The sequence below is a fragment of the Crocodylus siamensis genome, chromosome 8, assembly GCF_052110815.1.
Source record: "Crocodylus siamensis isolate JL-2025a chromosome 8, ASM5211081v1, whole genome shotgun sequence".
Lineage (NCBI taxonomy): Eukaryota > Metazoa > Chordata > Crocodylia > Crocodylidae > Crocodylus > Crocodylus siamensis.
Genome location: NC_143402.1, coordinates 75,752,051 through 75,767,885, shown reverse-complemented (window position 1 = coordinate 75,767,885; position 15,835 = coordinate 75,752,051). Strand labels below are relative to the sequence as shown.

General features: G+C 43.2%; 1 protein-coding gene across 4 annotated transcripts in view; it reads left to right on the top strand.

Moving 5' to 3' along the window:
• LOC149859087 (ABC-type organic anion transporter ABCA8-like) overlaps nucleotides 1-15,835 on the top strand; it is a 49,246-nt gene that overhangs the window by 12,239 nt on the left and 21,172 nt on the right. For all 4 annotated transcript variants that reach the window (XR_016443753.1, XR_016443754.1, XM_090059397.1 and 1 more), the window contains exons 9-19: nucleotides 84-231; nucleotides 1,218-1,389; nucleotides 1,994-2,052; nucleotides 2,715-2,825; nucleotides 3,352-3,527; nucleotides 4,314-4,433; nucleotides 9,070-9,208; nucleotides 10,859-10,949; nucleotides 12,642-12,781; nucleotides 14,160-14,270; nucleotides 15,246-15,432. Coding sequence is in view for 2 of the 4 variants with exons in the window: in XM_090059397.1 (XP_089915523.1) it covers nucleotides 84-231; nucleotides 1,218-1,389; nucleotides 1,994-2,052; nucleotides 2,715-2,825; nucleotides 3,352-3,527; nucleotides 4,314-4,433; nucleotides 9,070-9,208; nucleotides 10,859-10,949; nucleotides 12,642-12,781; nucleotides 14,160-14,270; nucleotides 15,246-15,432 (1,454 nt within the window). In the remaining 2 variants the exon portion in view is untranslated. The remainder of the gene's footprint in view (nucleotides 1-83; nucleotides 232-1,217; nucleotides 1,390-1,993; nucleotides 2,053-2,714; nucleotides 2,826-3,351; nucleotides 3,528-4,313; nucleotides 4,434-9,069; nucleotides 9,209-10,858; nucleotides 10,950-12,641; nucleotides 12,782-14,159; nucleotides 14,271-15,245; nucleotides 15,433-15,835) is intronic.

Here is a 15,835-nt window from a genome sequence, read left to right as displayed (position 1 = left end):
TTTACAAATTATTTCTAGGCATGCAAAGTATTGTGTAAATCTCATCATGCATGAAGATTCTCAGACTTTGTCTTTTCTTGCAGATTTTTCATTTAGAAAAGTATGGAATAGGTTTCTCTTTTTCTAACTTGATGGAGGAATCAAACTTTTTATTGAAAACTTACATAATACTGATCCTTGATGCCATTTTGTATATGGTGCTGGCTATCTATTTTGACAAAGTTTTGCCTGGTAAGCAGATTCATAGATAAGACTGTAGATTTCCTTTTATACACCGTTGTGGTTTTAAAGGTGCCTGCCTGTCTGTCTGTCTCTCTTTCATACTTGAACATATGTGCTTGAAATGAATATAAAGGGTAATGGAATAATGCTGGAAAAAGAAATTTTAGGGAGAACATCACAAACATGTATTATACAGACTCCACATTCAACTGTGGAATAGTTTCCCAGGGAAATGGAAGATGGCTGGTGTCATGCTATGAACATACTGGTAGAAAGAACATAATTTATGTAGAAGGGAAAAGGACAGACTTTTCAGGCCAGTATATTGGCCCAAATTGTTGATTCTTCAACAATTGTTGAAAAATGTTGAATGGGAAATATTGATTTCCCCCCCTCCATTTCTGACATTTTTGGCTTGTTAGTTTGTCTGCTTGTTCAAACCCTAGGGTTATCACTGGGCTTTTGTAGCTAGCAAAGGTGCTAGAGAGGTGTATGGTGTACAATAAGTGGAGCAGAGGCTACTTTATTGGAACAGTAGAAAGAGCATCAATAAAGCATCATCTGTGAAATGGTGGAGAGCTGGAAGCATTGATAGGTAGGGCCTTGCTCTCTTTTGCCTATTATAATATATAGAGCTCAGTTTTATAACATAGATAGGAAAGAATCTCCTTTGTGGCTCAGTGCATCCATGCATTCTGCTGTGCAGTTTCTGGCACGTTGGCTGTAAATTCAGATGCATGACAATGTTGTGAACTAGTGGCCAAATTTTAAAAGTCAATAAGGCACGTAAAGGCAGCCATGATCCTATAGGTAGGATTATCAAATGAAGGTAGGTGCTTCAGTATTTTTGAAATCCCATTAGGCATCCATCTCTATCATTAGGTGTCTAAGTATTTTTTTTTTTTTAAATCCGATCAAAAATATTCAATAACATGAATAAGGTTTTGATAAATCCTTGATCAGCTAAAATGTTATATCCTCTGCTTCTTGATCAGACAAATATGGAATACCATATCCCCCTTTATTCTTCCTGAAATCATCGTACTGGTCCAAAAGCAGGAGAGATTACCCTGGTGAGAGACCAGAAATTGAACAAAACCGGGAACGTATCTTTAACGATAATGTGGAGCGAATACCTCCAGACTTTGTTGGGAAGGAAGCCATCAGGTACAGTTACTGATATACTCAAAAAGTAACCTGTTGCTACCCTGGGGGCCAGGGCCACTAATCTGCTGTTGTGCTCTTACAATCAATTTTACTTCATCTGCTCAATTGTGGTGTTCATGGGATGATTGCAGAAATACTTTATTTCATAAAATAAAAATGCAGAGCTAGATTTAGCACTGTTAAAATGCAGGTGAGAGTAAGTCAGTCAAAAATGAAGGACTTGAGACCCTTTGTATATTTAATTCATGATAAAAGCTTTATTGAAAAATAATTGCGGCAGAGAGGAATAGATGGCTACTCTTCTCGGCTACTCATTATTGCTGCAGTCTAATTTGGATAAAGATAAGGTGGCAGTATTTCTTGCAATTGATTCAGTCTTTATACATGAAAGGAGTGATCTTTAAGCACCTTGTGCCGTGTGTAATTCATTACATTTATGAAAAGTTGGTATAGGACAGTGCCATAGCTGACTGGTAGCTACTTTTTACATACTGTCTTTGTGAATGACTGTGAAGGATCAACTCTTTAAGAATGAATAAGCAGCCCCTAGAAACTAATTTGCTGGTCTCTAGTCCTAATAACAACTTCCATATCCTTCCTTTAGACTCAACAATATTAAAAAAATATATGGAAAGAATGACCAGAAAGCAGAAGCTCTCAGAGGTAAAAGTTGTGTCATCCTTTGTTCCTAAATAAAAATGAATTAAGTTTATTACAAAAAACTCAGGCAGGTTTTATTTTATTTTATTTTAAATATATAACCATAATTATTAACCATGTTTAGTGCAATGAACATTTGGGGACAATGCAAATATTTTCACTGTGACATTTAACCACTGTTAAATATGAGAAAACTTAGTTCTAGAAATGAAATGACATTAGTTGAGTAGCATAATTGGTATGTCACGTCAGGTTAATTCATACAGCTGATATGTACTCTATTCACTTTTGAAAGCATATTTGTTCTATCTTTAACAAAGTTTGCTCTGCACTTAGAGTAATAATTTATGTTTTTAATTTATTCTAATTTTGTCTCTTCCTTCCCTCAGTACTGCAGTACTCCCTTTTTAATAAATATCGAGGAAAAAATATTCGTCAAGAAATAAATCAGTTTCCCATAAATATCAAGAAAACTAACCCAAAGTTTAGTTTCTGTATTTCTGGCTTTTGCTTATATCAGTTTTCACAGAAGCAACATTTGCTGATTATTGTTTGACCCTTGGATACCACTCTTTGCTGAGAGCTGCAGGGGCTAACAGAACCTAATTTACTTTCTAAAACCTTTATCCTAACAATGCACTTGTTTTGACTTTTTTTAAAACTAGGTTTGTTCTTGAATATTTATGAAGGCCAAACCACTGCATTGCTTGGTCATAGTGGAGCTGGAAAAACTACCTTGCTAAATGTGCTAAGTGGATTTATCAAGGCTTCAGACGGTAAGGCAATACCGTCAACTGAAGGGCTTGATATCAACTATGATAGAATCATAGAAAATGAGGGTTGGAAGGGACCTCAGGAGGTTACATCTAGTCCAACCCCTGCTTCAAGCAGGACCAAGGCTTGGAGCATCATCACAGCCAAGGCTTTGTTGAGCTGGACCTTAAAAACCTCCAAGGATGGAGAGGCCACCACCACACTAGGTAACCTGTTCCAGTGCTTTACTACCTTCCTAGTGAGAGAGGTTTTCCTGATATCCAACCCAAACTTCCCTTGCTGCAACTTGAGCCCATTGCTCCTTGTCCTGTCATCTGCCCCCACAGAGACCAGTCCAGCTCCATCCTCTTTGCAGCCCCCCTGCAGGGAGGTGAAGGCTGCTATCAAATCCCCACTCAGTGTTCTCTTCTCCAGACTAAATCAGTCCAGCTCCCTCAGCCTCTCCTCACAAGTCATTTTCATTGCCAAACTATATTTGGGTGAAAGACAAAGGATTCTTGGTCTTATCCTGTTTCTTTGTTCATACAGGTTCAGCCACCATATACAACTACCATTTGTCTGAAATAGGGGACAGAGAGAGAATCAGAGAGAGGATTGGGTTCTGTCCACAGTTCAACATTCAGTTTGAAGTTGTAACAGTGAAAGAAAATTTGCAAATTTTTGCTGGAATCAAAGGGATCCAGTCCAGTGAGGCTGAACGTGAGGTGAGTATTTGTTTATTAGCAAAGAACCTCGTCTCCGCAGCAGCATTGGATTAATTTCTCATGAAAGCTTGAATTTTAAATCTATAGATGGTAAGAATGTGGTAAGATTCTCAGTTTCGTTGGATTAAGTTTGAACAATTTATGCCAACAAAAAATCTAACCGAATCACCTTTTGAAAATCCAGCTAGAAGTGCAACAGTAACTTTACTAGTCATTTCTGAAAATCCTTTGTAATCATTTTACTTTTACCAAAGCATGGTGGCAAAACCAGCTCCCCTGAAGCATTCCATTGTAGCATTATGGTCTTAATCATGATGGGGAGGTGGGAAAGTTCAACTTATATCTGTATTATTTTTGCAATAAGAACTGAGATACTATTCTGATTCTGAATCTCCATGAAGTTGCGAAATGGTCAGGTTTTAAATATGAGAACCTGTATTGCTGTTGGATGTCTGACTCCACTTAGTTTAGACTGGATGAAGAAATAGTTTTAGAAACAGCCAAGTCTGGTGTTTCATCAGGTTCTTAGGGATACAAATCTCAGCAAGCTCACGCCAGACGCACACTGTTGGCTTCCTTGCTTCAATAAAGGTTATTCCTGTAGTTTTCCTTGCTTCTGCTGCATCACTGATGTCTAATGGAACATTTCAAAGAACTCAAACCAGCAGGCACACACGATGATGTTTAACTTTAATAGTGATGCACAAGTGCTACCTAGAAGTACCTATTTGGGGAATGATTCCAAAACAAACTGGTACTTGAAATTTCTTTTTATGTATTTTGTAGGTGCAAAATATTTTGACATTGTTGGATATGACCAGCATTCAGGACATCCAAGCTGATAAACTGAGTGGCGGGCAAAAAAGAAAATTGTCTCTTGGGATTGCCATGTTAGGAGATCCACAGGTAAAAGGAAGAAGACAAGCACAGCTATAACATATGTGGAAAAGCCCTGATCCCAAAAGATTTATGCATATACTAACTATAAGGATTCCCATAACTACCATCAGACTACTTATAGTACCTAAAAATAAGAATGGAATTGTGTCAGGGCACAAGTAGTGCCTATCAATTTAAGAGATTCAAGCAGGTTGTGGAGTAGCTAGCAGGTGTGCTCAAGCCCAATTAGGTAGTCACCTGATAGCTAGGAGTCTGCCTGACTGGAAGAGGGCTGGGCAGTCAGAGTATAAGCTCAGACCTAGGGAAGAGGGACAGCAGTTACATCTGGGGAGCCGGAGGAGCAACATCCCTGAGCTGGATGACTACAGCTCCTGGAACATCTGGAGGAAAGGGGAAGCTAGCTGGGGAAGGAGGAGGCCTATCAGGGTTCCCAGTCTAGGCAGGGCTGAGTGAAAGAGGCTGGGAGAGCTGAGCCCTGAGGAACATCAAGAGAGAGTAGGCTGCCTTACCAGGGAAGTAAGAAGGAACCCCAAGACTTCTGGTGTAGAGACACTGGTGGGACTCAAGGAGGAGTAGGAGGGTACTCTGATGGTGGCAGAGATGTATAGGGAATGGCTCCAGGGAGAGTACTGGCTTAGCCAGCATAAAAAGCCTCAGTGAGAAAGGGAGAGGGCAGGTTGTTGTTGAGTTTGTTAGTCTACTTCAACCTGCCCAAGCGGGGCTGAAGGGCAAGATGCCCATCATGAGGGGGTTGGTCAGTGCTGCAGAGGGCCTGGTACCCCAACTGGCCAAGCCAGGTGAGTGAATATCCCTTGGGTGAAGGACCATCAACAAGAGTTGGGAGCTGGAAGGCCAGCCCTGCCCATATGAAGGGCAGTCCCAGAAACTACCCAGGGGCAGTCCTGGAGTGGACATGGGGCTAGCGTGAGTGGAAGGTCTACAAAGTATGTGCAGGCTCTAGAGAGAAGGGAGCCAGGTAGAGCTTGAGGCTAGGACTGTGAAAGCCCATTGGTCCGGGGTAAAACTGCATCCTCCTGGAGTCAGTTGGTGTGATGGGGCTGCCTGTGGCGCGGCAGCCTCCATGAAATGCCACATGTGGGCCACTCCAAGGAAAGATGAGGATGGGGTGGCAGAAAGCCTCAGTTCCCACTGGCTTATAGGTACCCTGTGGAGGGTAAAGGCTAGGGGAGCACAGCCCAACAGAAAAACACAGAGCACAGGCCTACTGAAGGGGCCTACAGCAGGGTCCATATCCATCGAGTGGGGTCTGAATTGAGACCAAGGTCCAGCAAGGGCCCTGAGGCCATAGAGGCAAGGAGCCCTGAGTGAGATGAGGGGCAAGGAGACCATAGGGGCCAGGAACCCAGAGTGATATGGGGGGCAGGAGGCCCTAGAGTGAGGCCCATGGAAGAGCCTGAGGGAGAGGGCCCAGGCAAGGGCCAAATAGTGTAATCAGATGCCATCTGCAAGGCATGGAGCACAATGTAGGGGAGGTTTGGAGCCATGTATTTAGGCCCAGTATACCAGGGCCACAATTAGGGCAGCCTCCCACATTTTTATCAATTTATATCAAGGTGTGGCAGGAAAATAAGGGCAGACTGCCCTAGATGCAGAGGAGGGCCAGTGATGCCCGTGGTCCCAAAAGGTATCCTGCCACAGGAATTCTTTGCAAGATCAAATATTTTGTGTATGTTTTCATGTAATAAGTATACAGATAATATCTGAAATGAAGTCAGTGGTCTGAGGGGGAAAAAAAGATATTAAAATACCTACATTCTTCAAGACCGTTCCAGGAGGTTCCTGGCTGAGATACAGGACCTCCACTTAATCCAGGAGATGCACGGTCCCACCAGAGGAAATGCCCTGTTGGACCTGGCCATGGTAAGGGGCCTCCAAGTTCTTGACCACCTGGGCGATACCGATCATTGCTTGCTGGAATTCACCATCCAGCGCAGGGTGTCAAGGGCCTGCAGCAAGACGGTAGCCCTAGACTTTAGGAGGGTCAACTTCAACAAGTTGAGGAGACTAGTGGGAGAGGTGCTGGGGTCCTTGAGGGCAGGGGAACTGTGTCCAGGACGAGTGATTGTTCCTTAAGGAAGCAATACTCAGGGCCCAAGGGGTGACCATCCCAACAAGAAGCAAGGGCGGCAAGAGTGCCCGAAAGCCCCCCTGGCTCTCCAAGGGCATCTGGGAATGCCTGTTTACCAAAAAGGCGGTGTACACCCAGTGAAAGGGGTGTACTATCTCCAAAGAGGAGTATACCTCCTCTGCTTGCGCCTGTAGAGGGGCTGTCAGGAAAGCTAAGGTGGAAATAGAGCTAGGACTAGCGTCCAAGGTCAAGGATAATAAAGTCATTTTTCAAATATATAGGGAGGATGAAGAAGGCACTGGGTAATGTGGGGCATCTGCAAAGTACACTGGGCAATCTGATGGTTGTGCCAGAGGAGAAAGCAGAACTCTTTAACCAATTCTTCATGTCCGTTTTCTTGTGCAGGGACTGGGACTTCCCCGCTGTGATGCCAGATGGATTTGAGGGGAACGGCTCCAGACCTCAGGTTGGGGAGGACCGGGTTAGAGAGCTTCTGGAGGGGCTGGACGTGTTCAAGTCAGCAAGTCCAAATGCTCTCCACCCCAGGGTGTTGAGGGAGCTAGCTGGGGTTCTTGCAGGGCCCTTGGCATGGCTTTACGAGCACTCGTGGTGCTCAGGGCAGGTGCCAGATGATTGGAAGATAGCCAGTGTGGTCCCCATCTTCAAAAAAGGGAAGAGAGAGGACCCGAGCAACTATCGGCCCATCAGTCTTACCTCAATCCTAGGGAAACTCTTTGAGAAGATCCTCAAGGAGCACATCTGTGATGGGCCGGCTTCAGGGATGGTGCTCAAGGGCAACCAGCACGGTTTCATTAGGGGCAGGTCATGTCAGACCAACCTGATTGCCTTTTATGATCAGGTCACAAAGGCAATGGATGCAGGTGTCACTGTGGATGTAGTCTTTCTGGACTTCAGCAAGGCCTTTGACACAGTTTCCCATCCCATCCTCATTAAAAAACTAGGCGACTGTGGCATTGATGCCTACATAGTCAGATGGATTGCAGATTGGCTCAAGGGTTGTAATCAGAGGGTGGTGGTGGATGGGTCATATTCAACCTGGGGAGAAGTGGGCAGCGGAGTCCCCCAGGGCTCGGTTCTTGGACCTGCGCTGTTCAATTTCTTCATCAGCAATTTGGACAAAGGGGTGAAATGCAACCTGTTTAAATTCACTGATAATACCAAAATTTGGGGGGAGGTGAGCATGCTAGTAGGGAGGGAAAGATTACAGCAAGATCTGGATAGGTTACAGGAGTGGGCTGACATAAACAGGATGCGTTTCAATACTGGCAAGTGCAGGGTGCTGCACTTGGGCAGTAGAAACCAGCAGCACACTTATAGACTGGGAAACTCCCTTCTTGAGAGCACGGAGGCAGAAAGGGACCTTGGAGTCATTACTGACTCCAAGATGAACATGGGCCGACAATGCGCGGTCTCGGTTGGCAGGGCTAACCGGACCTTGTTGTGTATCCACAGGTGCATCTCAAGTAAAGCCAAGGAGGTGATCCTCCCCCTCTATGCGGCACTGGTCAGGCCGCAGCTGGAGTACTGCGTCCAGTTCTGTGCGCCCCACTTCAGGAGGGGTGTGGACAACATTGAAAGGGTCCAGTGGAGGGCCACCCGCATGATCCGGGGACTACAGGGCAGACCCTACATTGAAAGACTGTGGGACCTAAACCTGTTCAGCCTTCACAAGAGAAGGCTGGGGGAGGACCTGGTGACTGTCTATAAACTCACGAGGGAGGACCAGAAGGGTTTGGGGGAGACACTGTTTCCCCAAGCGCCCCCTGGCATGACAAGGAATAACGGACACAAATTATTGGAGAGGAGGTTTACATTAGACATCTGCAAGAACTACTTCACTGTTAGGGTGGCTCGGAGCTGGAACCAACTTCCTAGGGAAGTGGTGCTGGCTCCTACCCTGGAGGTCTTTAAGAAGAGGTTTGATGCCTACCTGGCTGAACTCATTTGAGTCCAGTTTTTTTCCCGCCCAGGCGGGGGGTCGGACTTGAAGATCTACAAGGTCCCGACCCTACTTCTACGATTCTATGAACTATTCACTGGGATCTATTTAACAAAGAAAGAATGGAGGCAGCATCAATAATACATTTAGCTCAAACTGGCTACTCTCAGGAAGGATCATTTAAAATGAGAAATTATAAAAATACAGATGAAAAACATAAATGGCATTGCTTTTTTGATACATGCTAAAAAGAATCTGTGTGTATCTGTATGTATAACACAAGATTTTTCATAGTAAATGAATCTATATGCAATATCAGAAAGTATTAAAAAATCCAAATCATCCAATATTTTTTAATAATCCTTCAGATGTTCTTTGTATTTCCCTAGTTGGTTTGGAGCTCTTAGGATACACTCATGCTGTGCTTTCAAATTTTTCAACCAAATGCCCTGAATCTTTTCTTTAAGAAAAAAATAAAATTCTTTTTCTTAACTGCAGAAGCTGAAACCATGAAAAATGTCAACTCACACTAGTCTTGCAATAACATTGTTAGGAGATAATACAAGCAATGTCTTCCTCCATTTCTCTTTCAGGTTTTGCTTCTAGATGAGCCAACTGCTGGGCTAGATCCATGTTCTAGGCATCAGGTGTGGACCCTACTGAAGGAACGTAAATCTGGTCGAGTGACTCTGTTCAGCACCCAGTTCATGGATGAGGCTGACATCCTGGCTGGTGAGCACAGTTACAAGCTGTTTTCCTGAAGAGTAAAACAAATCTCCAGGGTACTGGCTCAGCCTAAAGGGTCAGGATGTTATTTTTGGCTTCCCTGAATCAAAAGGGATTTTCACATAAATTCACAGTGCTGCTTCCCCTGCAATACTTTCCTCCCTGTCCAGCCTCTCTCCATCCTAATTCCTCTTTGACACCCATGTCTCCTGAAATTTGAAAGCAGTGGTGATGCATAGGGGGTGCATGGGGGTGCACTGGTGTACCCCCTGACAGCTAGTGTTCCCCGCTTAGGCTATGGGGAGGAGGGGCAGGCAGGAGTGCTGGTGCCTCCCACTTCTGGGTCGGCATGATCTGTCACTGACTGGCTGCTAGGAGGGGGTGGGGGCAGGTGCCCTCCCCAACTCAGTTGCCCATGTTTGAAAGCCACTTCCTGATTAGTTATCTTTCCAAACTCAGTGGGACAGCCCTATTCATAAAATCAACTATTATGAAACATGTATTAAATTAACATTTATATACTGTATATTATACGGTCTTTTTCAGTGTATTGATTATTTCAGTTTTTCTCATCAATTATTCATCTCAGTAAGTCACCTGTAAACGTAGAAAATAACAACTGTCATTTCCTGGATCAGACCATAGGTCCATCTTGCCCAGCCTCAGTGGCAGGGTGGAAGCTGAAAGGAAGAGTGAACTGGGTATGACCAGGGTTTTTCCCCTGTTCCTCTCTAACTTGTAGTCTCCAGCATTTAGGGTCTAGGAAGTTTTGATTCAGAGGCTGTACCAATGCATTGATAGCTGCCAATGCACCTTTCCACCAATAGTTTGTCCAATCCCTTTTTGAATTTGGTTGAACTGTCAGCTTCCACTCCATCTTGTGGCCATGAGTTCCATAATTTAATTATATGCTGTGTGAAAACAAACATTTTTTGTTAGTTTTGGTCTTACTACCCAATGGTTTCACTGTGTGACCCCTAGTTCTTGTATTGTGAGAGATAATAAGGATTAAATCCCTATTTACTTTCTCTTCACTATTGAGTATTTTGTAAACCCTTATCATGATTCCCCTAAAACCTCTCTTTTCTAAACTGAATAAACCTAGCCTCTTCTCATATGGAAGCTCCTCCATACCAGAAATCATCCCTGTGGCCCATATTTGCACAGCCAGCCTTAGAGAACCTGTATTTTGATGCCCGCTCAAAACCCTCCCACAAGTCAGCAGCCCTGCTGTAGGCAGAGGCAGGCAGGAGTGCAGGGCTTAGTTTGTGGGGAGGTGGAGTTGCCCATAATGCCTGGCCCAGCTCGTCCTGAGTAGAGGGGAGCACAGGGATCAACTGGTGTAGGGCAGGGTGAGCGTAGAGTGCTGCTCTGTGTGTGTGTGTGTGTGTGTGTGTGTGTGTGTGCGTGTGGCATCCCCTGACCACAGCATCCTGGTCATCCACGTTGCCCACCCCCAAGGCTGGCTCTGCATGTTTGTACCTTCTCTAGTTTTTCTATATCCTTTCTGAGGTATGGGGACCAAACCTGGGCCCAGTATTCAAGGTATAGACACACCATGGATTTATAAAAGGACACAATATTTTCCATTTTGCTTACAAATGCCTTCTTAATAACCCCTAAAGCAAGATATATTTTGGCTTTCTTTCTCTGTAGACCGCAAGGCTTTTATCTCCTGTGGCAGGATAAAGTGTGTTGGCTCATCTCTCTTTTTAAAGAAAAAATGGGGGATTGGCTATCGCTTAAGGTATATTTTTTTGCATATTTTCCTTGTGGTTTTAAATTGGTATCTCGGTAGCAACGCAGAGTTATCTCAGTCATAGCAAGCAATATCTAGGGATGTAAACAGTAAATGCCTCTTGGAAAAATTTAAAAGGAATGATGATAAAAACTCCATATTTATTGATGGCATACTGATAACATTATTGGCTGACTGATTGAATACCAATATACACCACCCTTCCCAACAAAGTTTTAGGATGGCTTGTATTATGAGAACAGAATAACTGAGGATACAAGCAAATGTTCACAGTACCTGATCTATGATCACGCAGCTTACTTTAAGCCATGTGATCGTAGCTCTGGCCCAGCTTGTGCTCAAATTTACTAGTGCTGGGAGCTGCACTGGGAGCCCATTTGAAGTGAGTTGGGGAACGGAGAGGGGCTAGTGAGTCCATGGCAGGGAGTTGGCAAGATTAGGGGTGCTGGTGGATCTGCAGAGAGGTTGGTGCATCTGTGCAGGAGGGTAGTAATCCATCCAGGGTAACAGAGTCGGGGCTAAAAATAGCTGGTCAGGGTAGGGGGGAAGGGGAGGAAGAGTGCAGCCTCCAGGCTGAGGCAAGCAGATGGGCTTTGCACAAGTGACAATTTTTGCCCAGTCTGACCCCTGAAAACACTCTACAGCCATGAACAAACATAAGTGCACAGCTGGAGAGCTCTTTAAAAGGGCCCCATCCTGTGTAGTGCCTTGATTAAGTTGTCCAAAGTGGAGCACCTTCATTAACTTGTGTGTGCGCACACCGAGAGCAGGGATCAGCTAACACTGCCCCTGCTTGGCTCCCAGCGCTGTTTCAGAATGGAAGGGGGAGAAGAGAACAGAGAAAGCTTGTTCTGGGGGTTGCCCAGCTGGCTTTGTGGAGCGGGGCATGTGGATTGGAGCTTCCCGATGTGGGGGGCTCCTATCCACACATCCCTTCCCCCACTCCAGCACAGCTGGGGAAACCCCAGAACAGACCTGCCTCCCTGCCTTCTCCTCCTCCCATTCTGAGACAGAACAGAAGCTGGGAGAGGGTGGGCAAAGTTAGGGGAAGGGTCTGCAGAGATGCAGCCTCTCTTCCTGGATCAGCTCTAAACTGGAGCTCCATCTCCAGCCCTCCTGACCCAAAAGCTAACATCTGTTAGATTTGTCTAACTCGTGGCACTTTCTGTGAAGTGCCAAGAGTTAGACCCAGGAGCTGCACTTCTGTTTGTGTCTTTAGTGTGGAGTAGATAGCTCACAGAAATTTACCACCACAGCATGAATGCCATGTGCCCCCAAGGCTGGGGGGACATGGCGAGCTCCCACAGGCAGCCACAGCTCTGGCAGCGGTGATGGGAGGGGGTGGTGTTAAGCGCTGACTGGTGGTAAGTGGGGGTTGGCAGGCAGTGACCGCCGGCAGTGTCTGTGGTGTCTTTTCACAGGGGGTGCCCCGTCACGCTCATGGGATGCACTTGCACTTGTGTGCACTCCCTATGCACCATAGCTTACTGCCTATTAATGGCCTGTGTAGAAAAACTTTCAGAAAAAAAATCACAGTGAAATGCTTTCCTAAATAAGCTCTTCAGGATCTGGAAAATATTTCTGAATGATGATTAATTAAGGATTGCTGGATTTTGGTTTCCTGGTTTCTACATTCCGAAAATCATGTTTTTTTTATTTTAAAATTTCCCATATGAACAGGATGCACGTCAATGAGTACTGTGACTCTGAGAGGATGTCATCTCTGGTCAGAGAATATGTGCCTAATGCCACATTCTCAGGACAGAGTGAAAATGAACTAAGGTATATTCTGCCAATGGAAAATGTGGATAAATTTCCAGGTAATTATATATTTAAATGGTCAAAAATCAATTGTACAAAAATATTAATTTAGTGAATAAAAAAGAATTATAAAAAGAGAAATTCTACAGGATTCTTGAATCTCCTCAAAAGTTTTACCTAGGGATATGAGAGTCTTGTTTCAGAATTTTTTCCAGACTTTTAGTCTATACATTTAAATTCAAAACATGTACTTTTCTTCCATTCATGAAAAAAGTGCATAATTAAACCAGGCACAAATAGTTAACATGACTTTTTCTGAAGGGTTAGTGTTGAGGAAATCACAGCAGGGTCCAAGCTTTGATCCTTTTTGGGTGTTGTTTCAGGCTTAATTTTTCTTTCAGCTTATGGAAGTACTGATACTTCATGATGCTTTAACTTCTTTGTTCTTCCAGTAAGTGAAGTAGTACCGTAAAGGTAACCTACACCTACCACATTGACATGTATAGATGCAGCCAAATACAGAACCTGAAAAATGCCAACAGGAGTAACATTTCAAAATAATGACAAAAATAAAAATGTTCAGATCGGGTTTGACTATTACCATAGAGAAAGTATTGTCAAAGAATGAATCCCACACATACATGAATGCATGTAGGGAAATTTCTAATTCTGACTTCTTGATTATTTGTATTTTTGGGAGATAGGAGTTGTTAATATTGTGTTGTGACTGTTTTGTGCTTGAAAAAACTCCTTACACTTGGTGCAAAGGAGCAGTCCTAATCTCAGAAGATGAAGCAGGGGCACTTTTTTTCTATGGAAATTTTCAACCAAGAATGTGCTTTTCTCTTAATTTTCCATGAAAATGTTTAACTTCTGCTGGAAAAAAAATCAAAATCCCAAATCTAGAATTTTAGTTTGGAAATTCTGAATTGAGCTTTCCCCAAGCTGTAGTTCATGTCCAGCTGTAACTCATGTAGCCTTGCATTTGTATTTTGTTCTCTAAGATGGACGACATTGTTAGGTTACAGCTCTCCTAGTGCTTCTCTCTTCTCAATAACTAATTGTTGGAGTCCCATGCACCTAGCTTATTAGGGGAGGTAGAATAATGATGCTAGTTGGAAAGTCAACTCTCTTTGGTTGATCAAAAGAAGTACCTGGTAATTTGTTACTATTCTCTTGAGCCTTTTCATTCAGTGGAATATGAACTTCTTACAGAAGTGAAGAATAACTTTGAATGTACTAACATTTTCAGGTCTTTCTCTGGTGCAAAGGTTACCTTAAAAGTAAGAGAGAGGGTCAAATTCTGCTTCCAGTATACCAGTAGGTATAAGGAATTAGCTGGATCTATGCTCCTGTATTTCAGAGCAGAATTTGGCCCACAGATGTATACATTTTCTTATGCCTTCAAGGTATATATGTTTTTTTACTATTATGCAGATCTGTTCTTTGGCTTAGACAGTCATTCTGATGAAGGAATTGTTAATTATGGAGTTACCATGACAACCCTGGAAGATGTTTTCATGAAACTGGAAGGTGAAGATCAAGAAGGTAAAATACTGGGCCCAATCATGCAATTGTCAGCCAGGCAAAATTGGGATGATTTAAATACTAATATTGCATGTTTTTTTCAGCTAACTACAAATCCTTACCTTTATGGGTCATATTTAGACAGAGAACCAACTATTGAACATTTCTTTGAACAGTTACAATAGAACTGCATTCATGAAAATGGTTAAAATAAAGAATTAAAACCCAGGTATAATGAGTATAGAAAGAGGAATGGTTTTAGCACTGATCTATCATTAAATATCAAGTGGTTGATGAGGCAAATCAGGTACATGTGGATTTGCTTCTGCCAGGTGCCATTAGTGGCAAAAAGGGCCAGCTTTAGTGACCTGTGGATTTTCTCTGTAAAAAGCCATTATTACCACTAACTCAGATTCCCGCATGAAAACTTGAGAAACTAAATTACACTGTTAGGGTGTTCTTGATAAACAACACCTATCCAAGGCTTTAAAAGAAACAATGCAAAATTCAAGACGAGAAAGTGCAAAATACTGTGCTTAGGAGGGAGCAATCAGATGCACAAATACAAACTGAGGAACAACTGTATTTTAACCAGAATGCCCAAAGCATAGCACAACTGAGGTGCCAATGAGGCCTGCCTTTTGCAGTCATTTCCCTCTGCTCACTCTAGTACCAGGCAGGTCTGGGTCAATTCTTCAACAATTATCAACTGGAGGTGAGCACCCTTCTTTGTAGGGCTTCTGCTTAATGCTTAACATTCAGGTATCACCCAGCTGTCTGTAAAGTATGTACATTGGAAAGCAAACCTCTGGAGGAGGAATGCAGAAGAGATCAATGTACACAATCCGTAGGTGTAATGGATGTTCTGTATAGTCTCTTAAGGGTTTAAAGAGTTTTATTGCTAGTAGAGCTCATCGTAATTGATATCTCTTCCACTCTACTGTAATATAAAACCATGTCAATGGTGAAACTGTGCCCTTTGAAAACTCCCTGTAGGAGATGGGCAGGCAGAAGAGGAAAGAGAGACTTTCTCTGCCGATGAAGTGGAAGAAGGTCTTCTGTCGTTCTCAGACATGGGAAAAGCAACTGTAACCAGCACAACCCTCTGGAAGCAACAAGTCCGTGCCATAGCACGAATGCGCTTCCTAAAGCTTAAGACGGCATATAAAACCTTGTGGACCCTGTAAGTGCCATGGAGCTTCTGATTGGTTTAAGGGCACATTCAGAGAATACCTGTCCATGGAGTGGGACTTCCTTTTCTCATAGCTATGTTCCAAGGATACAAGCTACTAGGTTTTAGTTTTAAGGAGCAACTTTGATCTGAGATACTCACAACATAAAGAGCTGCGCTAATTAGAGCTGGGAAAAATCCCAGTATTCTTCTGAAAAAAAAAATTTACTTTTCTTGAGAAAGTTGCAAAATTAAAGAATCACCATTTCTGTTTTGTTTCATTTTTCAAAAAAAAGAAAAATTTTAAATGCATCACATTTTTCCTTTTTTATTACTATTTGATTCATATCCAAATGGCTAGAAAGAACATGTGGTATCTAAATTTAATCCTTTTCCCAACTTTTTAAAACTTGTC